This window comes from Macadamia integrifolia, chromosome 8 (genome assembly GCF_013358625.1).
Source record: "Macadamia integrifolia cultivar HAES 741 chromosome 8, SCU_Mint_v3, whole genome shotgun sequence".
NCBI lineage: Eukaryota > Viridiplantae > Streptophyta > Magnoliopsida > Proteales > Proteaceae > Macadamia > Macadamia integrifolia.
Window position 1 is genome coordinate 17,855,133 of NC_056564.1, and position 16,244 is coordinate 17,871,376.

At 36.9% G+C, this 16,244-nt stretch overlaps 1 protein-coding gene across 2 annotated transcripts; it reads right to left on the bottom strand.

Annotated features, from left to right (window-relative positions):
- Positions 1–2,285: 2,285 nt before the first annotated feature.
- Positions 2,286–7,245, bottom strand: LOC122085897 (O-glucosyltransferase rumi homolog). 2 transcript variants are annotated; one of them, XM_042654500.1, is made up of 7 exons: positions 7,122–7,245; positions 6,342–6,841; positions 5,356–5,924; positions 3,343–3,535; positions 3,173–3,237; positions 2,871–3,081; positions 2,286–2,762 (listed from the first exon to the last, which is right to left on the bottom strand). In XM_042654500.1, the coding sequence occupies exons 2-7, from the start codon at positions 6,510–6,512 to the stop codon at positions 2,415–2,417; spliced, it is 1,557 nt and encodes a 518-aa protein (XP_042510434.1). In that variant the 5' UTR covers positions 6,513–6,841; positions 7,122–7,245; the 3' UTR covers positions 2,286–2,414. The 2 variants fall into 2 exon arrangements, with proteins under 2 accessions (XP_042510434.1, XP_042510435.1); XM_042654501.1 differs by lacking the exon at positions 7,122–7,245 and having other exon boundaries at positions 6,342–6,958.
- Between the last annotated feature and the right edge of the window lie 8,999 nt (positions 7,246–16,244).

Below are 16,244 nucleotides of genomic sequence, written 5' to 3' on the forward strand. Positions count from 1 at the left end.
TCCCAACTCTAGCCCCCGAACTTTATCAATTGCATTAAGGCACAAGTTTTGGGTTTATTCTAGCACAAGTTTGGGGTAATGCTCCTTCTCGATCATGTCCTTAGTCCACCCTCTAGTATTTGTTATAGGTTGAGAGTTTTTTTCAAATTGAATACTTATGCGGCATGGAAGAAGGATGAACTGGGACAAGTTGGTATTTCTTATTAGAGATCATCAGGGCTGTGCTCGTGTGGCTGTATCTAAATCCTTGTACTTCAATTTTATTTTATTGGGTGAAGCTTCTGCGTTCAGTGGTGGCATGCTAGAAGCAAGGATTTAAGGGACAGTATCGGTATTGGTACTGGTCCGATATAGATCTCGATGGATCGATAGGTATCGGTCAATTTTTCCTGTGCTTTTAAAAAAAAAAATACTATTTTTTACTATTTTATCCCTGAACCGATATGAATAACCGATTCAGATTGTTCAGGGATCAAGGATTGATCTCAACTGATACCGATCTTGATTCGGCCGATCCTAGACCAATACTTGAAACCATGGCTAGAAGTGATCATGGAGTGTTTTGACAGCTTTGTTGTGGAGATGGATCTTAAGGATTTCTGTTCTTGAATCATGGGTGGGAACACAACCATGCCATTATTTTTTCAACCCGTGATTGAACACATTTCTTATTTCTTAATTAGGAAGGTCTTGTTTACATTAAGTAAGACAATTTGACTTAATTCCACTCAAAAGTTGATGAAACCTTGCAATCCGGCATCTGAGTTTTGGTTGCTCGCTCTAATGAATGACAGTTTTAGTCTCATAACCAGTATGTTAGGTCAGCTTGATTATTTTCTCCCGCTTTGTCTTCCCATGATATTCAAAGCTGGTTGCTGAGCCCAATGAAAATGGGCGAAGCCTTTTCGTCTAACTTCTGATTGGCAAAACTAACTCAAGGCAAGCTCATTCCATGATTACGTGTTTACATGAGGTAATCAAACATAGAAATTTGCAAAATTACCATTTTATCTTCATGAAATAAAAATTTATCTATGTTGATCGATTTATGTGCTCTCATTGCCCCTATACTAGTGCAGGTCAAGTAACCAATGTTTTGGCAGTTCTAAATTCAGAAACGGAGTTATGCTCTATTTTTTCCCACCCTCATCGGACCCATGTAAATGAAGTCCAGAACTTTTCACCCTCCCACCAAAAAAAAAAATTTGCCCAACAAGGGCAGCAATAATGCTTGATGATTTTAAACATATACCTTTCTGATCTAAGAAGTATTTTATTTTTTGGTTGAGGGGCTATTTTTACTTAAAATTTATTTTACAGGACCTTTACATATATAAATCCTCAAGATTAAGAATTCTTTTCCATTTCCTCCACTTGCTTTAATGTGGCTTCTTTCCCTTTAAGAAAAGCTTGAATAGCGAAGGATCAAAGGGAGGAAGCATGGTATATGGGCTTGTATCTTCAGGACACTTAACCATGGAATCCATCATATACTTCTTCGCCAACCCATCTGCAAGACACGCCATTGTCTCCGAACAAAGTTCAACAGCATGTTCAGGGATAGTGGGCTTATAGTTTAGCATATTCCTTTAGCAAATTAAACATGTAGTCTGTTAAAGCTTCTATCTTAAAATCAATTGGCTTGAAGTGGGATAGCTTCTTGTGATTTTTATATATGATAATTGAGTTATCCTTAGTCGATATGAGACTATCTCAATATAGTCATACACATAATCCATCTTTAGCTCTTCGTGTATGAAATTGCTTGCTGCCCTTCCAGTAGCTTTTGCTTGCTAAGTCTCAAGATCTTTAGGTCTTCGCTTGGACAGATGGCATTTGCTCAGATAACTATGAACCAACTTGAGTAATGGGTGCACAGGAGAAGAGCCCAATCCTGAGATTAGTGGGAGGTCCTCTATGAAATCAATTTACCCACGTAATGTCGCGTGGAAGGTCATGAAACATAACAGTTCACTAGGCCGCATCAACAAGTGAAGACCTAATCACCAGGCCAAGGGTATTGGGTTGTACCCCACTATGCTGGAGGTGGGCTTAGACGAGACTCAGGTGGCAATTTGATGGGCCAGGCTACGGTGGAGGTGGGCCTAGATGAAACTCAACCCTCATCTCACATTCTCCCCAGGCCTTTATTGGGCCTTCCCAATTGGCACCTTATGAAACAAAGATAAAAAAGAAGCCACAATAGAAGTGGTAGAGAATCCATTAGAAATCCACAAAATTTTCCTTTTAATTAAATTATTGTTTTTCTGAGTAAGAAAAAAAAAAAAAAAAAAAAAAAAAAAAAAAAAAACCTATCATATTACACCTACAAGATTCCTATTCTCTCCTTCTGGGATTATTTCCTTTTCTGTGCTAGTATTAAGTAGACATGAAAATGGAAGCTCTGAATTCTACTAATGCTGCCGATTTTGATTCTCCCAAGTTTCTACATACTTAGTATAATTCCCTTTTCTACCAAGAAAATCCTGAAGAGTAGTGGAGTTGAAGGGAGGTGGCATGTTACAGGGTCCTGTATCACTAGGACCCATCTCCAACGACTCCTCCATGTAATGTTTCACCAACCCAGAAGCAGGACAAGCCATTATCTCTGAACAAAACTCCACTGCTTTTTCAGGTACAGTGGGTTTATACTTCAACAGCTTAGAGTATTCATTCAATAGATGAAACATGTAATCATAAACATAATCCATCTTCAACTCCTCTTCTGCAAATCTACTTCCTGCATTCCCAATTTCCTGTGCCTGTTTTCAAAAAAAAAAAAAAATCCCATGGAGTTCCATTTAGATTTTCTTTGAATTTCTATTGGAAAATGTAAATTCCTGCAAGTTTAATGGGAGAATTTGAATTACCTCTTTTTGGTGAGTGTTTCCCCAGTCTACAACAAACTTAATAGATCTGCATATATCATGTTCCTTTATCGGCCAGTAGTGTTGCAATGGCATTAAACTTCTGGAAAAGAAGTCATAGTATCTAGGCTTCACTACCAATGCCATTGAATCGCAGGCTAAAATGTATTTTTCGCTGACGGACCAACCCCTTCCTTCCACGTAAATTTTATACCTATTCCAATTAATCAAATTAAATACAAGAATTTTAAACCTGCAGGAAAATTACAGTAAAGTGGCCATCTCCTAAAGTTATGGAAACTCACCTATGGGTGCATTGGTTTGCTAAATCAGAGTTCTTGAAACCTTCTCGAGCTTCTCTATCCCAATCCTGCAAATGATCAAGTTTTTCATTCTAGACCCAAAATCTATTCTGAGAATTCATAACAAACACGACCTTAAGTGTTTCTTTATAATCAATGGGACTAATTAGTACCTGGGCATAGATGCGAGCATTCCATTCTTGATTGTGGGAGGGATTGCATTTCATGAGGTCTTGCCTGTTTTGAGAAGTATAGGGATTTCCTTTCCAGTGAGCGTAAGGTTCCCTTGCACTCCATTTTACCTTCTTGTTGGCTTCTCTAAGTTGCTTCGACAGTGGCCCCCATGGCTTTACGTTCACTTCTGGCCTGTAAAACGGCCCAAGCATCATCAACTGATACAATCATCAATTTCCATTATAACTCAATAGTCTCATACTCAGACTCTGCTGTAGCAAGAGCCTCGTGCATTATTTTATTTTATTTTTTTTAACTAAAAAATAAAAATAAAAATAAAAAATAAATTCCAATATGAGCCAATCCATGCCCATATCGATAGTCGATAACCAACACGATACTGTGCACTAAATCCATGGTCAGGATTGATAATAGCTTTCCTGCAAGTAGACCGAATTTTGAATAAGAATATGTTCGCTGTATATCCTATCAGTTTCATGCCCTTATAGGCCTACAAATTGACAAATTAAGATGATTTTTATTTTCCGTAAATAACAAATTAAGATGCTATAAATATCTGAAACATGGACCCTCCCTGATAAAGATTGGATCGGAATATTCCACGTTAGAGCCTTCCAGTGGAATCACTGTACTAGCTACTTATTTTTATCCCTCTAAAATACCAAGAACAGGATTTATTAATTATTTGGTAAGAGAACCTTAACCGTTCGTGTGGCTACCATGCCAACACATGGGCCACATGACAGTCTTTTCACCCAGTTTGTGTTTGGGTGTAGAGGGCATGATCACCGGTTACTGTTTTTTTTTTTCTTAATTGTTATGGGAAAAAGAATGCTACCTAATCATGTGACCCCTATGTTTAGACACTAAAGTATGCAAACTTACCATCATGCCTTTCATTAAATTAAAAAGAATATACCAATGTTGAAGCCTCTGCCGCCTTTCTCATTGGCCCTTTTGCTTATGCATCGGCCACACAATCAGGTAGTGTTTTTTTTCCCAATTATAATATATTAAAGCAAAAGAAGCCTAAAAGGTTGTGTGGCCTCTACACCTAAACGCAGGGAATGGCAAAACGATCACGTTACCCCCATGAAAAATAGAAATCTGATCCCTGTTGACGTTTCCGCATATGTTCCCATTGATCCCCACACTAATGCAAGGGTCATACATTTTTTTAGGGAACCGTCTCCATATATTAAATTAAGGAATCACTACCCCATGACACTGCATTTTATTTTTCTCTCTTACTTAAAAAAAAATAATAAAATAAAATAAATAAAAATGAAATGTGGACATGCAATGTAATCATAAATCTTTGTTTAGTTTTTTAGAGATATATAGTTAATAGAATAGAGAACATTTCAGGGTAATGGTTGTTAGTGGTGCACCTCGTAGTTGAATTACGAGGAGCTCAGTGAATATTTTAGAGTCGAAGAGATTCAAATCTCTGTGTCCGATATGCATTCTTAGAATGTATTCTTTGAAATGCATTTTTTTCTAACATTTAACTTAGAATGATGTTTGAAAAGGGTTATTCTTGTTTAGAATGGGTTGCATTTTCAAAATATAGAATGTATTTTTTTCTAACACTTAACTAGAATGACCTCGTTTTAGAATGAGTTTGCATTCTCTAACACCACAGAATGAAAATGCATACCAAATAATATGAATTTAGTTTTTTCTCAAGACATGTTCTAGCTCAACTTAAAATGCATATCAAACACAACCTAAAGCTAGATAATGCAATCCTCTATATAAAAGGTGTACCCAATGTACCATGTTCCCATTGGTGCGGGTCTGGGGAGGGTAATTAGTAATCCTCTCTATAAAATATGTTAATTAGCTCGTCATTGAGGAACCATTGACATAACCACCAAGTTTAATATGAGTATGGACTACGGACAACAGAAAAGAAACAAAGGAGGATTATTTGTTTTTGTTAATTAAGAAGATAAGAAGAAGAGAAGGGAGTACTAATATATACTTACCAGCCCCAGAAGGACCAATCAGGGAAAATGATATCCAGTGTGGTGTCATCCGCACAGTAACGAAAGAGCGGTGGTGGGGCCTTCGCAAACAGTCCCTTGTAATCGTCAGATCTGATGACCGGCTGATCATCACAATCGAACATGAGGTCCAAGTCCGGTAGTCTCCCTGGATACCTCCTCATCAATTGAAGTATCCCCCACCATGTGAACACATCTCTGGTCTGAAATGCTGGGCTGTATCTTTCCACATACACCGTCCCGTTGACTATCAATAACCGGAAATTGGCTGTAGGCTTTGCACTCTCCACCATCTTCCTCGTTATCCCTCCTATCTCCTTCCACGGCCGTAGATTCTCGTGGATCCACCTGAAGTAATGTGGACATTCCTCATCTGATGATGCTGATGATGATGATGTTGTGTTGTTATGATGGTGGGTCCCAGATGAACAACCTTTTGTTAAGTCTATATTGGAGCAATTGAAGGGGAATGGATCATGTATCTCTTCAGATTGTTTGAAGGTCTTTTTTGAGGGCAGAAATGACCTTAGAATCGTAACATCCCTAATGGACTGTAAAGATGATAGAATCACAGAACTATGAAATCAGAATCAACAAATCACACATTAACCAACGCAGCTTTTTTTTAAAATGTAGTATAATATGATAGTATGTGCTACATGAGAAAGAACTAGAAATAGGCTTTCCCGCCGTGGGATTTGCGACAAATGTCATTCTTCTGTTGGAAGAACCATTGTCATCCTCATCATTCATCATTCATCATGGGGGTGTGATAAGCGACGGATGATTGTTCTCTCAGGTGGAAAAGTCCTCGTTGGAGAAAATTCTTTTAAGGCTAATCACTAACCAGAGATTGACACGTGTGAGTCCAAACTCCGATTTTCTCGCCGGCTAACCGGAGCAATCAGGGGAGGACTTGAAAAAGAAGAAGAAGAAGAAGAAGAAAACTGGGGGAGAGAGAGACTTACGGTATTGGTCCACCAAGCAGCAACAAGGGCAGAGACGAAGAGGAGGAGGAAGAGAAGAATGGTTTTGACCGGACCCTTCTTGAACAGCGGCCATGTCTTCTCTGAGAAGTGCCTATAAGCTTCAGGCAAAACTGAGAAAACTCTCAGCAATCTCTTGCTGTTCTCTCCCATGTTCTTCAGTCTGAGCACTTTAGGTTTGAACTGTCCAGCTTAGTAGATTCTTCAACTGTAATATCGGATGAAGCTTGAGACCCACTGCAATTCCTCTTTTCCCCCAGAAAAAAAAAAGATATTCTGCCACGTACTCCTCTAATCTAATTCCTTCTGCAGCTCTGCGGGTCGAGCTATATCTCTGTACAATCTTTCTCTCACTTCGATAACTTGAAAAGAGCTTCCCTTCTACGTCTTCAGTAGTTTCCTCTAGATTTCAGACCTTTCAGTTCCGACGAAACAAAACTTTCCTTCTCTCTCCCCAACCAACTTGCTCAAGAATCCGAGATCTGTACAACGAAGCTTTTGTAAATAACACGATTCAGACATCTCTTTATTTCACTTAGAGATAAAATTTAAGCTTTTTTTCGATTTCAACTTGGATTCGGCGTATGAAAGAAGGGTAGTTGAAAGAATTTAAATAAGTAAAACAATAAGAAAAGGAAAATTCAATCACAGTAACCCGGATACCAACCAAGTGCAGAAGTTTAATGACAGTAAAATTACCAATCTGGTAATTAAGTGTTATTATAAATTGAAGAAACAGAGGAAACAGAGATGCATACATACCAGAAGGGAAGACGAAGATGAAAACGAAGACGAAGAAGAAGAAGTCGCTTCTTCATCGTCGTCAAAGAGTGGGAAACACGATTCCAGCTTTCCTAATCAAATTTTTTGATTTATATTTATGTTGTGTGATTTCTTGAAAAAATATTATTTAATTAAATAATACGGTTCTGTCGACGACATACGGATCAGATGTCAACAACTACGAAAGTTGTCTTGGTCGATGCAATGCCTCTGGATAATAGTTAAATTGATATTTCTGTCACTCTTGCTTATATATTGGAAATTTTTTAGTGGAAATTGAACATATTTAATTGTGGAGATAATTGTAACTACCAGTTACCAGAGATTTTGGCGATGGGAGGGAGAGAGGAAATGACTTCAATATTCAATATGATCATGGTTGAAAAAAAAAAAAGATTGGCCAATTCAGATAAAAATCGGTGGAGCCTAATCTGGAATAATCTTAATTCTGAGAAAGTTTTTTGGAATGGCCATGACAATGAAACATACTTCTTGTAACTAGATCTAGAAATCTTTTGAATAAAAAACTCTAAAAACCCAAGATATTTGGAATTCTATGCTTCTTCTCTATTCCATTTTATATGGCTTCTACCAAATTTGATATAATGATTCAAATCAAAATCGATGAAGACTTATCTCTCATCCCTATTTTGGGAGTTTTTAAACCTTTATTATCATTGCTTCAATGTCTAAAGTACATAATATAAGAAAATATAGACCAGGATATGTAATAAGGCAAACAAATGTCAAGAAATATGTAAAAATGGGAAGCTAGATAGGGTATAGATGAAGTACTGAAAAAAGTGCAAGATTTCAAGCCCTTTCACAACTTTATCCATGGCATATTGCTTTTGCATCAAGAGGATGGAATTTGCATTCTCCTAATAAGCTATTGTAACCTCACTTTCATGAAAGATTTGGTTCTCTCACCCAAGAAGAAAAGAATTATCTTTACAAAGTAAACTTTTGTGCTAATTATAAATGCCAATTGTTGTTTTACATTGCAATTGCATTTTTTTTCTTGCATGATGTGTTGTATATTAAAGAAGACAATTGGGACCTAAGCTTCTTTCTCTTCATTGGTGAAGACCAAAAGAGAAAAGATATCAACCCTACATTGTGTTTTCCTAGTATGTACATTTATTGACACTTACCAAATATTTAGTTTCATTAAAGATTGCAAGTAAACGGAAGAGGGAAGGAAGAGAAATCAATGTAAGGAAGAAAATGGATAGTCTTCTAATCATGTTAATTTGTGTAGAATCTTAAGGGAAAAAAAATGTTGTCTGAATGTGTAGATCCTAAGTCCAAACATAGGAGCACGCAAAAGGAATCATCCCATCTCTTGTAAATTAAAAAATCCCATTCGTATTGATTTTACAAATAAAAAGTTTTTTTATTGGTCAAAATGTAAGAAGTTGGCTCAAATACCTAAAATAGAATTCAAACCAGATACGAAATATGTCAAAACCGAATAGGAAACCAATTTGGTTTCAAATTGAAAAAATAGGCCCTTATGCGGTTTGGCTTCACATGTTACATCTTGAACCAAATCAAAATCGAACTGAAAAATCAAAATCGAACTGAAAAATCAAAATCAAACCTAATGACATTTTTTTTTTTTTCTACTCAAGAAGAAAAAAAAAGGAATACAGGTAATACAAGAATACCAATATGATATTTGAGAGGGTCAATGATACCTACCTAATTTTCTTACTAAATATATTGTCCCTATTTGACCTAAGAAGAAAATTATTTTAAAAAAATATGTATCTCTTCCATAGTGTTGCGTATTTCATTTCGTAGACCAAGTCATTTTTCTTTTTGTTAATACGTGGACCAAGTCCTTTATACTTATAAATATGAGGGATGATACCGTAAATAGAAAATAATAATAATAATAATAATAATAACATTTCAAAGTGTTAGACTAGAGGGGGCCAGGAGGCCTAAGCAAACTCGTGGCCGCCAACAACTACTAAAATCGTTTACCTATTTGATTGACCGTTGACTGTTAGCCAAAACACGTTTGCAGTACCAGCCTGGCATATGTGGACCCACCAATCGGTTACCTATTTAGGCGAATCAAATAAATGACGATAACGACTCCAGTCCTGGATCATTTGGAACCGCGTGTTCTTCTGATTAAGACTCAAACTCGAAGTTTTTCTTTCACCAGTGTTAGCGAAGGAAGAATTCCTCCTCCAGCGGTGAATTGACTTCATCATCACTCTTTCCATCGTCTGTTGAAATTCAATCGGACGGTTGATGGCCACAATGAAGTAAAATTCGATCCAAACTCTTTTTTTTATTGCAAAATCCAAACCCCAATGTATAAAAAAGGGAAACATTAATTTAAGGCAAAATGGTCGCGGTACGTGCAGAAAAATAGGAATGCGGAACGTTCGAAGCTCAGTGAATGTTCACGTAAGTGAAATGATTGACACGTGTTAAATATGTTAATCCTGCTAACAGAGTTATAAACAGTTACAACTCTGTTTAATATTATTAATATTTAAATAAATAAATAAATAATAAAAATCTCAATATAATCGGACTCTTCCTTTCATTCTGCTTAGAAATCTCGATCCTCTCTTTCTCTCTTTACTTGCTTCTTCTTCAAGGTTGTTCCTTCTTTCTTCTTCCTTTTTCACCACTCTCCAGTCTAGTTGAAATTTTGTTTATCAATTTCAGTGAAGATTTTTATCCATGGTAAATTTTCATAGGTGTATAATATCTACCCAATAAGTAATAATAAAATCCTAAATATTCAACAGCTTTGTTTACTTTATAAATTTAAATTTATCTTTTATCATACATGCAAACTTTACTGTCCAAATCCCTTCCCTGATGATGAATATGTAAACATGGTATTTGGATACGTGTGGCCAAGTCTCTCATATGCTCAGTGCCTAAAAATAGTTATGTTGATTTTTTTCTTATCTCATCCTATTTTGAGAGAAAGAGAGAGATGGTGATGATGGCGACTGTAGAAAGAAGGAACAACGTTGAAGAAAAAGCAAGGAGAGAGAGAGAGAGAGAGAGAGAGAGAGAGAGAGAGAATTGAGATTTCCCAATAAAATCGAAGGAGGAGTCCGTTTATATTGGATTTTTATTTTTTATTTATATAAAAAAATATTAGACAAGTTAAGTAACCACGTCCGTCATCTTTCCACCCTAAAAACTAGGAATCAGTTACAATATAAAAAACTAATAGATGGTTTAGATTAATCTTAACTTAAATGGACGGTTAATATTAAAAGAAAGTGAAAATAAGATTGCAATACGTATATCCTGCTACCACTCGCCCTTAATTTAAATTCATGGGAAACGATAATTCATTTTTCGATTAAAAAGAAAAAAAAAAACTCACGTCAATAGTGTGGAGCTATTTTTCTACATCCTTGGGTGTAAAAACAAAATCACTATATAAGAACATCTTTAGCTTACGTAGATGGAGGGTAACGTGGTCTTTTCATACCTTTTAGTTTCTAAGTACAGGCAATACCAGACCAACACGGTTCTTTTTCTCTTCACTTTATACTCTAACCATGTAGTTCATACTTCATACACTGACACTTTCTCTCCTACCTATGACCTTTCTATGGATTCTTCCGCTTTTTAATGAAACAGTTACTTTCCACACTTGTAGGTTATAGGAGATGACTTGCGAAAAACCATTTCCTTTCATTTTATTACAAATCAAAGGTTTTAAGACTTGTGGTTCTTTCACATCTCCATCTCGCACCTTCTCTCCTATTATCAATTTCATGGTTGTGTGTCTCTCTTCTAATGGGGAACTCTCAATCCAAACCAAGAACTTGTAATTTTTTTAAGTATACATGACACTCATCTATATGCCCCTCTCTCTCTCTCTCTCTCTCTTAACATTTGTGGTGTATCCTTTATTATATACTTTGATTTCTATAAAAATATTAAGAAAAACAAAAAATCTATTGAAAGAAATGTTTCTCTCAAATGTATCTAGTTTCAATATACAATCTAAGTTTTTATATCACCCTTATTTTTAAGGGATAATGTTTTTTGTCTGAGAGTGAAGTTGTACCTTCATTTTTTGTGATGAGGAGAGACAGAGAGAGTGGGAGGTCTTAGCGCACCCTCTGCTTTGCTAATAGGGAATCTCTTCTCTTTTTATAAAGAAGCAAAATCAAATTCAACTCTTGGGTTTGTCATTTCTATGAAGATGCGTGGAAAGTAAAAAACAAAGGAATAGTAAAATTAGGAAAGATGTTTCCCTCTATATAATTTTTGGGAACCAAGAAAACAAATGTCAAAAACGTTTTGGTATTTCCTTTCTGTTTTGGTGTAGTGGCCATTAAGGCATTAACCATCAAAGATTATGACTTTGCTGATGAAACTTTCTTTCTATATTATGGGTTTGCTGCTTTGAGACGTGTGCTTAATTTAATGCTTTCTTTACCTAATTAAAGATTCATCTCATGTCAAGCACCACTTCAAGTGCGATTATGGAAACATTAAATTAATAAGAATATTTTAAACCAATAAACCAATTAATTTAACTGTCCACCCAGCAGAACCAAATAATCCCTAAACAAGTAAAGGGGACCATGTGATTATGGTCACACAATGTCTTACTAATCTCCCACCAAATTATCATATCGTGCTTGTGAATACCTAAACCTCATAAAAGACATTATAGGGTCTTAATTGGATTCCAATCTAATGTTGGAAAAGTGATCCAAAAGCGCAAACAAGATAATATCTCGGGGAATCAGAATACATTAATTACAGAACTAGAAATTTGAAACTTTTCTTAATTATAGTTAGAGATCTTGCATTGGACGCTTGTAAAGCCAGAATCTCTCCAAGTCACAAAAACAATAGAAAGCAATTCATACGGATAACAAGTGTCATCAGCCAAGCGAGTCCTTTTTGGGACTGTTCTCGAGTCCCAACCCACTTTGATTATTAAATTTTTTTTTTTTTTGGATCTAGGCCTTCGGCCTGAATACTCCCGCGGACCAATACTGACCCCACAACTGCATGAATAGGGTCATACTGGGGTTGAATGAGAACCATTCAACTTTCATTTAAATTCTTCCTTCCTTTCCATGATATACCATGGAATATAGTTATTGTTGGAAAATAATCTTCCACTAAGAAGCTCTGGGACTTTGGATGTTTTCCCACTTAGTCTTATAGTAAATTAGCTTTTAAGTTGAATACATCAACATGTATATATTATGTAGTAAAAGGAAAGTTACCCGCTTGTGTGTGTCTACACCTAGACATAGACGGATGCAAAAAAACTGTTCTCCCCTCCCCCGTGCGATGAATGTGTTGTTTTATGGTTGTCCTTGTTGGCAATTCGGCCACGTGGCGATGATGTGGCCAGTTTGGGTGACATGGATGAAAATAATGACATGATGGTATCTAGTGTTACCGATGAGATAACAGAACTACTTGGTATGCATGGAATGGTTTGATACATCCTTAGTATGTGGTGCGGGTTTCTGGGTCAAAACTGGTAAAATTGGTCTATTTACGATTGGGAGCATTTTCGGTAATGAAAATGACATTTTTGGAAGATTTTTTTTTCATAAAAAATATAGATCGTAATTTATCTAGTCCAGTGCATCTGATTTTGTCGCATTCCGATACCGTATGAGGAAGTTACAGCATTTATGGCAGTCGATGGCAGTTTCGGCATTGAAGATGATTTTTTTTAAAGGAAGTGTTCTACATGTAACAATACGACAAAAATACAATCTTTCCAATGGTTCTGATATCATCGCGTTCCGATTCCATATGAGAAAGATACGTCATTAGAAAGGTCTAGGGGCATTTTGATCTTTTTACATGGATGATTCAGATGATTGAGTCTTCTGAAAAGTCGTAGAGTATCCAGTTACGGTTCCAACGTACTTCGTTTCATTTCGATCGAATATCGTATGAAAAAGTTATAAGTGTTTCCGTAAAGCCGGTTTGAAAATTTAAACCGAAAATCCATCAGTTGCTTTCGGTGTTGGGTAGATTTTTTGGAATTTATTTTTGAAATTTGAAGGGCTTTTGTGTAAATTCAAGATGGTATGAGTTGCAATGGGTCTTTAAGCATTGAAATATATAGAGACATGGGCTTGATTGTAATAAAGAGGAGTAAAGGGAAGTAAAATGGATGGTCAAGATTCGACCACGTAGGCTTGATGCCCATCCAAAGGCTGCTGAGATTTTGTACTGACATGGACAAGATAGATGCTTGCGTGTAGGATTTGATTGGTTAGGTGCATAATTCTTGATGCACTGGCGCTACACCTTATCAAGGCATGTTGTAGTGTTTCGCGCGTGTATAGAAGGTATAAAAAAGATTCCGATCTTAATGATCTCATGATATCTTATTAAAGACATCATGGAGGATTCAGATCCAACGGTCGATAAGTCTTTCTCTTTTGTGAGTGGGAGACAAGCTCCCTTAAAATTCGAAAAAGCACCAATCATAGATCGACAACAAAAAGTGCATGCTGACCGCTGACGTCATCATGACGTCATTAGTTGACTATTTTATTCGAATCTTGTGGTTGAGATTTACTATCCGTTATTTTAATTGGACGGTCTATATTAAGAGATTCTCCTTGATGAGATATACGGCCAGATTTGCGCCCTTGTTGCGCTCGCCGTTGGTGTAGCCTACGCCACTCCTACGAAGATTCCATTTCAGACTATCTCATTGCTCCAACTTCAAATGGTCATATCTCCCTCATTTTAACTCGGATTTGGGTGAACCAAGTTAAAGCATTTTTGTTTTTTCAAGCCCTACACCATGGAAGCAAGAAATATGAGGTTTGAGTGAAGAAAGGCTATGGTTTTGGTAAGAGAAGCTTCCCCCTCTTTGTTGGTCATTGAATGAACATGAATACTTGATGATAAATGTTCTTAGGCCATTAAAGGAGGTAAAAGAGGTGGTTGAGGTATGTTAATGATGCATTAACTCAAAGCCAAGGAGGAAGAGAAGAAAGCAAGGATGTGTTTGCTTTGAAGAGCAAGAAGCCAAGGAGAGAGAAGGTGTAAGTACCAAACTTGTCAGTACAAGTTTCCAGTCATCCCAGGAAATCGGTTGTGAGATTCTCTAACATTTGATTTATATTATATGCATATATGTATGTTAGGGTTAGTTGTGGATGAATGTATATATGCTACGTTAGTTGTGAATGAACTGTAAGCATGCTAACTAGTTGTGGATGTATATGCTAAGCAGAGCTTAACTGTAGGGCATTGATATTAGCCTAAATTTATTGTATTATTTATTGAGTGCTTAGTGGGTGCTCCCATGTAGTGGGTGCTACACATTGTACCGGCACTACAAGTGCCATCTCAGCTTTGGCTTGAGAAAATTAGGTGTGGGTGCAGTCAAAAGTAGTGTATTGAGTAGGTACGAAGCTGTTAAGTTTGTCTTAAATTTTTGACCCGTTTTGAAGATTGACCTAATCCGACATATTTTGGTGGCGACCCGAATGAGAAATTTTTTGAGATCTGTGATGGAAATAGAGGGATTGGGCCGACAGGCCCAAGCCCGGAGCCCATCACTGATCTAGTATGGGGGTACGGGGGCGTAGGTATGGTTCGACCGGATCGACCGCGACCCGATGGGTCGACCCGCGATTTGGAGTATATATAATATATTGTTGCTTGTTGAGAAAGTCATTGTATTTTGGGGTTTTTCGAGCTAGGGTTTCAGGGCGAGTTTTTCATCGCCGCTGCTAGGGTATAATCTCTCTTCTGCATAGTGAATCATCTTCTTCTTCACCCGAGGACGTAACACACCACCCTGGTGTGTGAACCTCGTTAAATCTCTGTGTCGTATGGATCTATTATCTCTTTATTATTCGTGTTTCTTGGTGTTTGATCTAACATAAGCCTTTACAGGCACCACTCCGAGGATGTAGGCAACTTGCCGAACCTCGTAAAAACCCTGTGTTGTGGGTGCTACTTGTTTGCATTTTATATTGAAGTGTGTGGACTGTGTAATGGGTGTGCACACTTGAAAATGCCTATGAGAGGCTGAGTGTGCATACGACTATGTGCAAACAGGGACAGGTATATCAAGTTTTTCTTGGCCAGACATCAGACAGGTTTTTGGGGATCAGAATTGGACTCACTGATTCACCCCCCTCTCAGTGACTGCCGGGTTACAATAGAAGGTGCCTCTGTGCAGCCTCCCATAGTAATACTCTAGAGGAGTTTGATCATAATTCTTGCCTTATCGCAAACTATTATCTTTACTTTTTATGTATAACTTCTTTCATTCGTGATGTCATTGGATAATGTATCTTTAATAGAAAATAAATTATTAAATATAAGGCCATGTCCAAAGGAGACCTACGGATGCCCTTATAAGGAGAAGTGATTTGATCTAGATTGAGGAATCTAAAAGAATTAAGGACAGGCAAAAAATGACCACGGGAGAGGTTGTGAAGAAAGATATGCTCAGTTTTGGCTCAACCCTAGTATAGCCTTGAATAGAACAGATTGAAGGGCTAGGATTCATGCGATGGGCCCCACCTAAATGTGTTCTAGTTTGTTATTGTTTTTATCTTTTGCTTCCCTTAAATTTTTCCTTCTCTTTTCTTTGTCCTTGCTTGGATCCATGTAACCAACCCCATTAATTTTGGATAAGACTTTGTTATTATTGTTGTTGTATAATAGTCTTATGAAATAAATTTCATTCCATAAGTATACTTCACATCCATATTAACTTTCTTCATAGGATATCAATTAGTTTCATATATATCTAGACTCAGCTAGAAAATAATTCTCAAAACCCCCCTTGTAACAGGTCTGAAACTTGTAAGAGGTCTACCAAAAAGTTGGTTGGTACAATGGGCACACGGTAGCTAGGCCTCGACTGTTCCATACCATTCTGGGCACTGGTGAGCTAACTTCCATAACTTATAATAGTTCCCCAGGCTCACCTTGGTCCCCACCCAAGTGTTCCTCACATGAAATAAGAAAAGAAGCATGTGAGGAACATCTCTATATCTTTTTATTTTGACTTTTCCAGTATCTCTTCTCCCATCTCTTCACTTGATTTATAGAATCATACTTTCCCTTGTAGTAGTCTTGAAG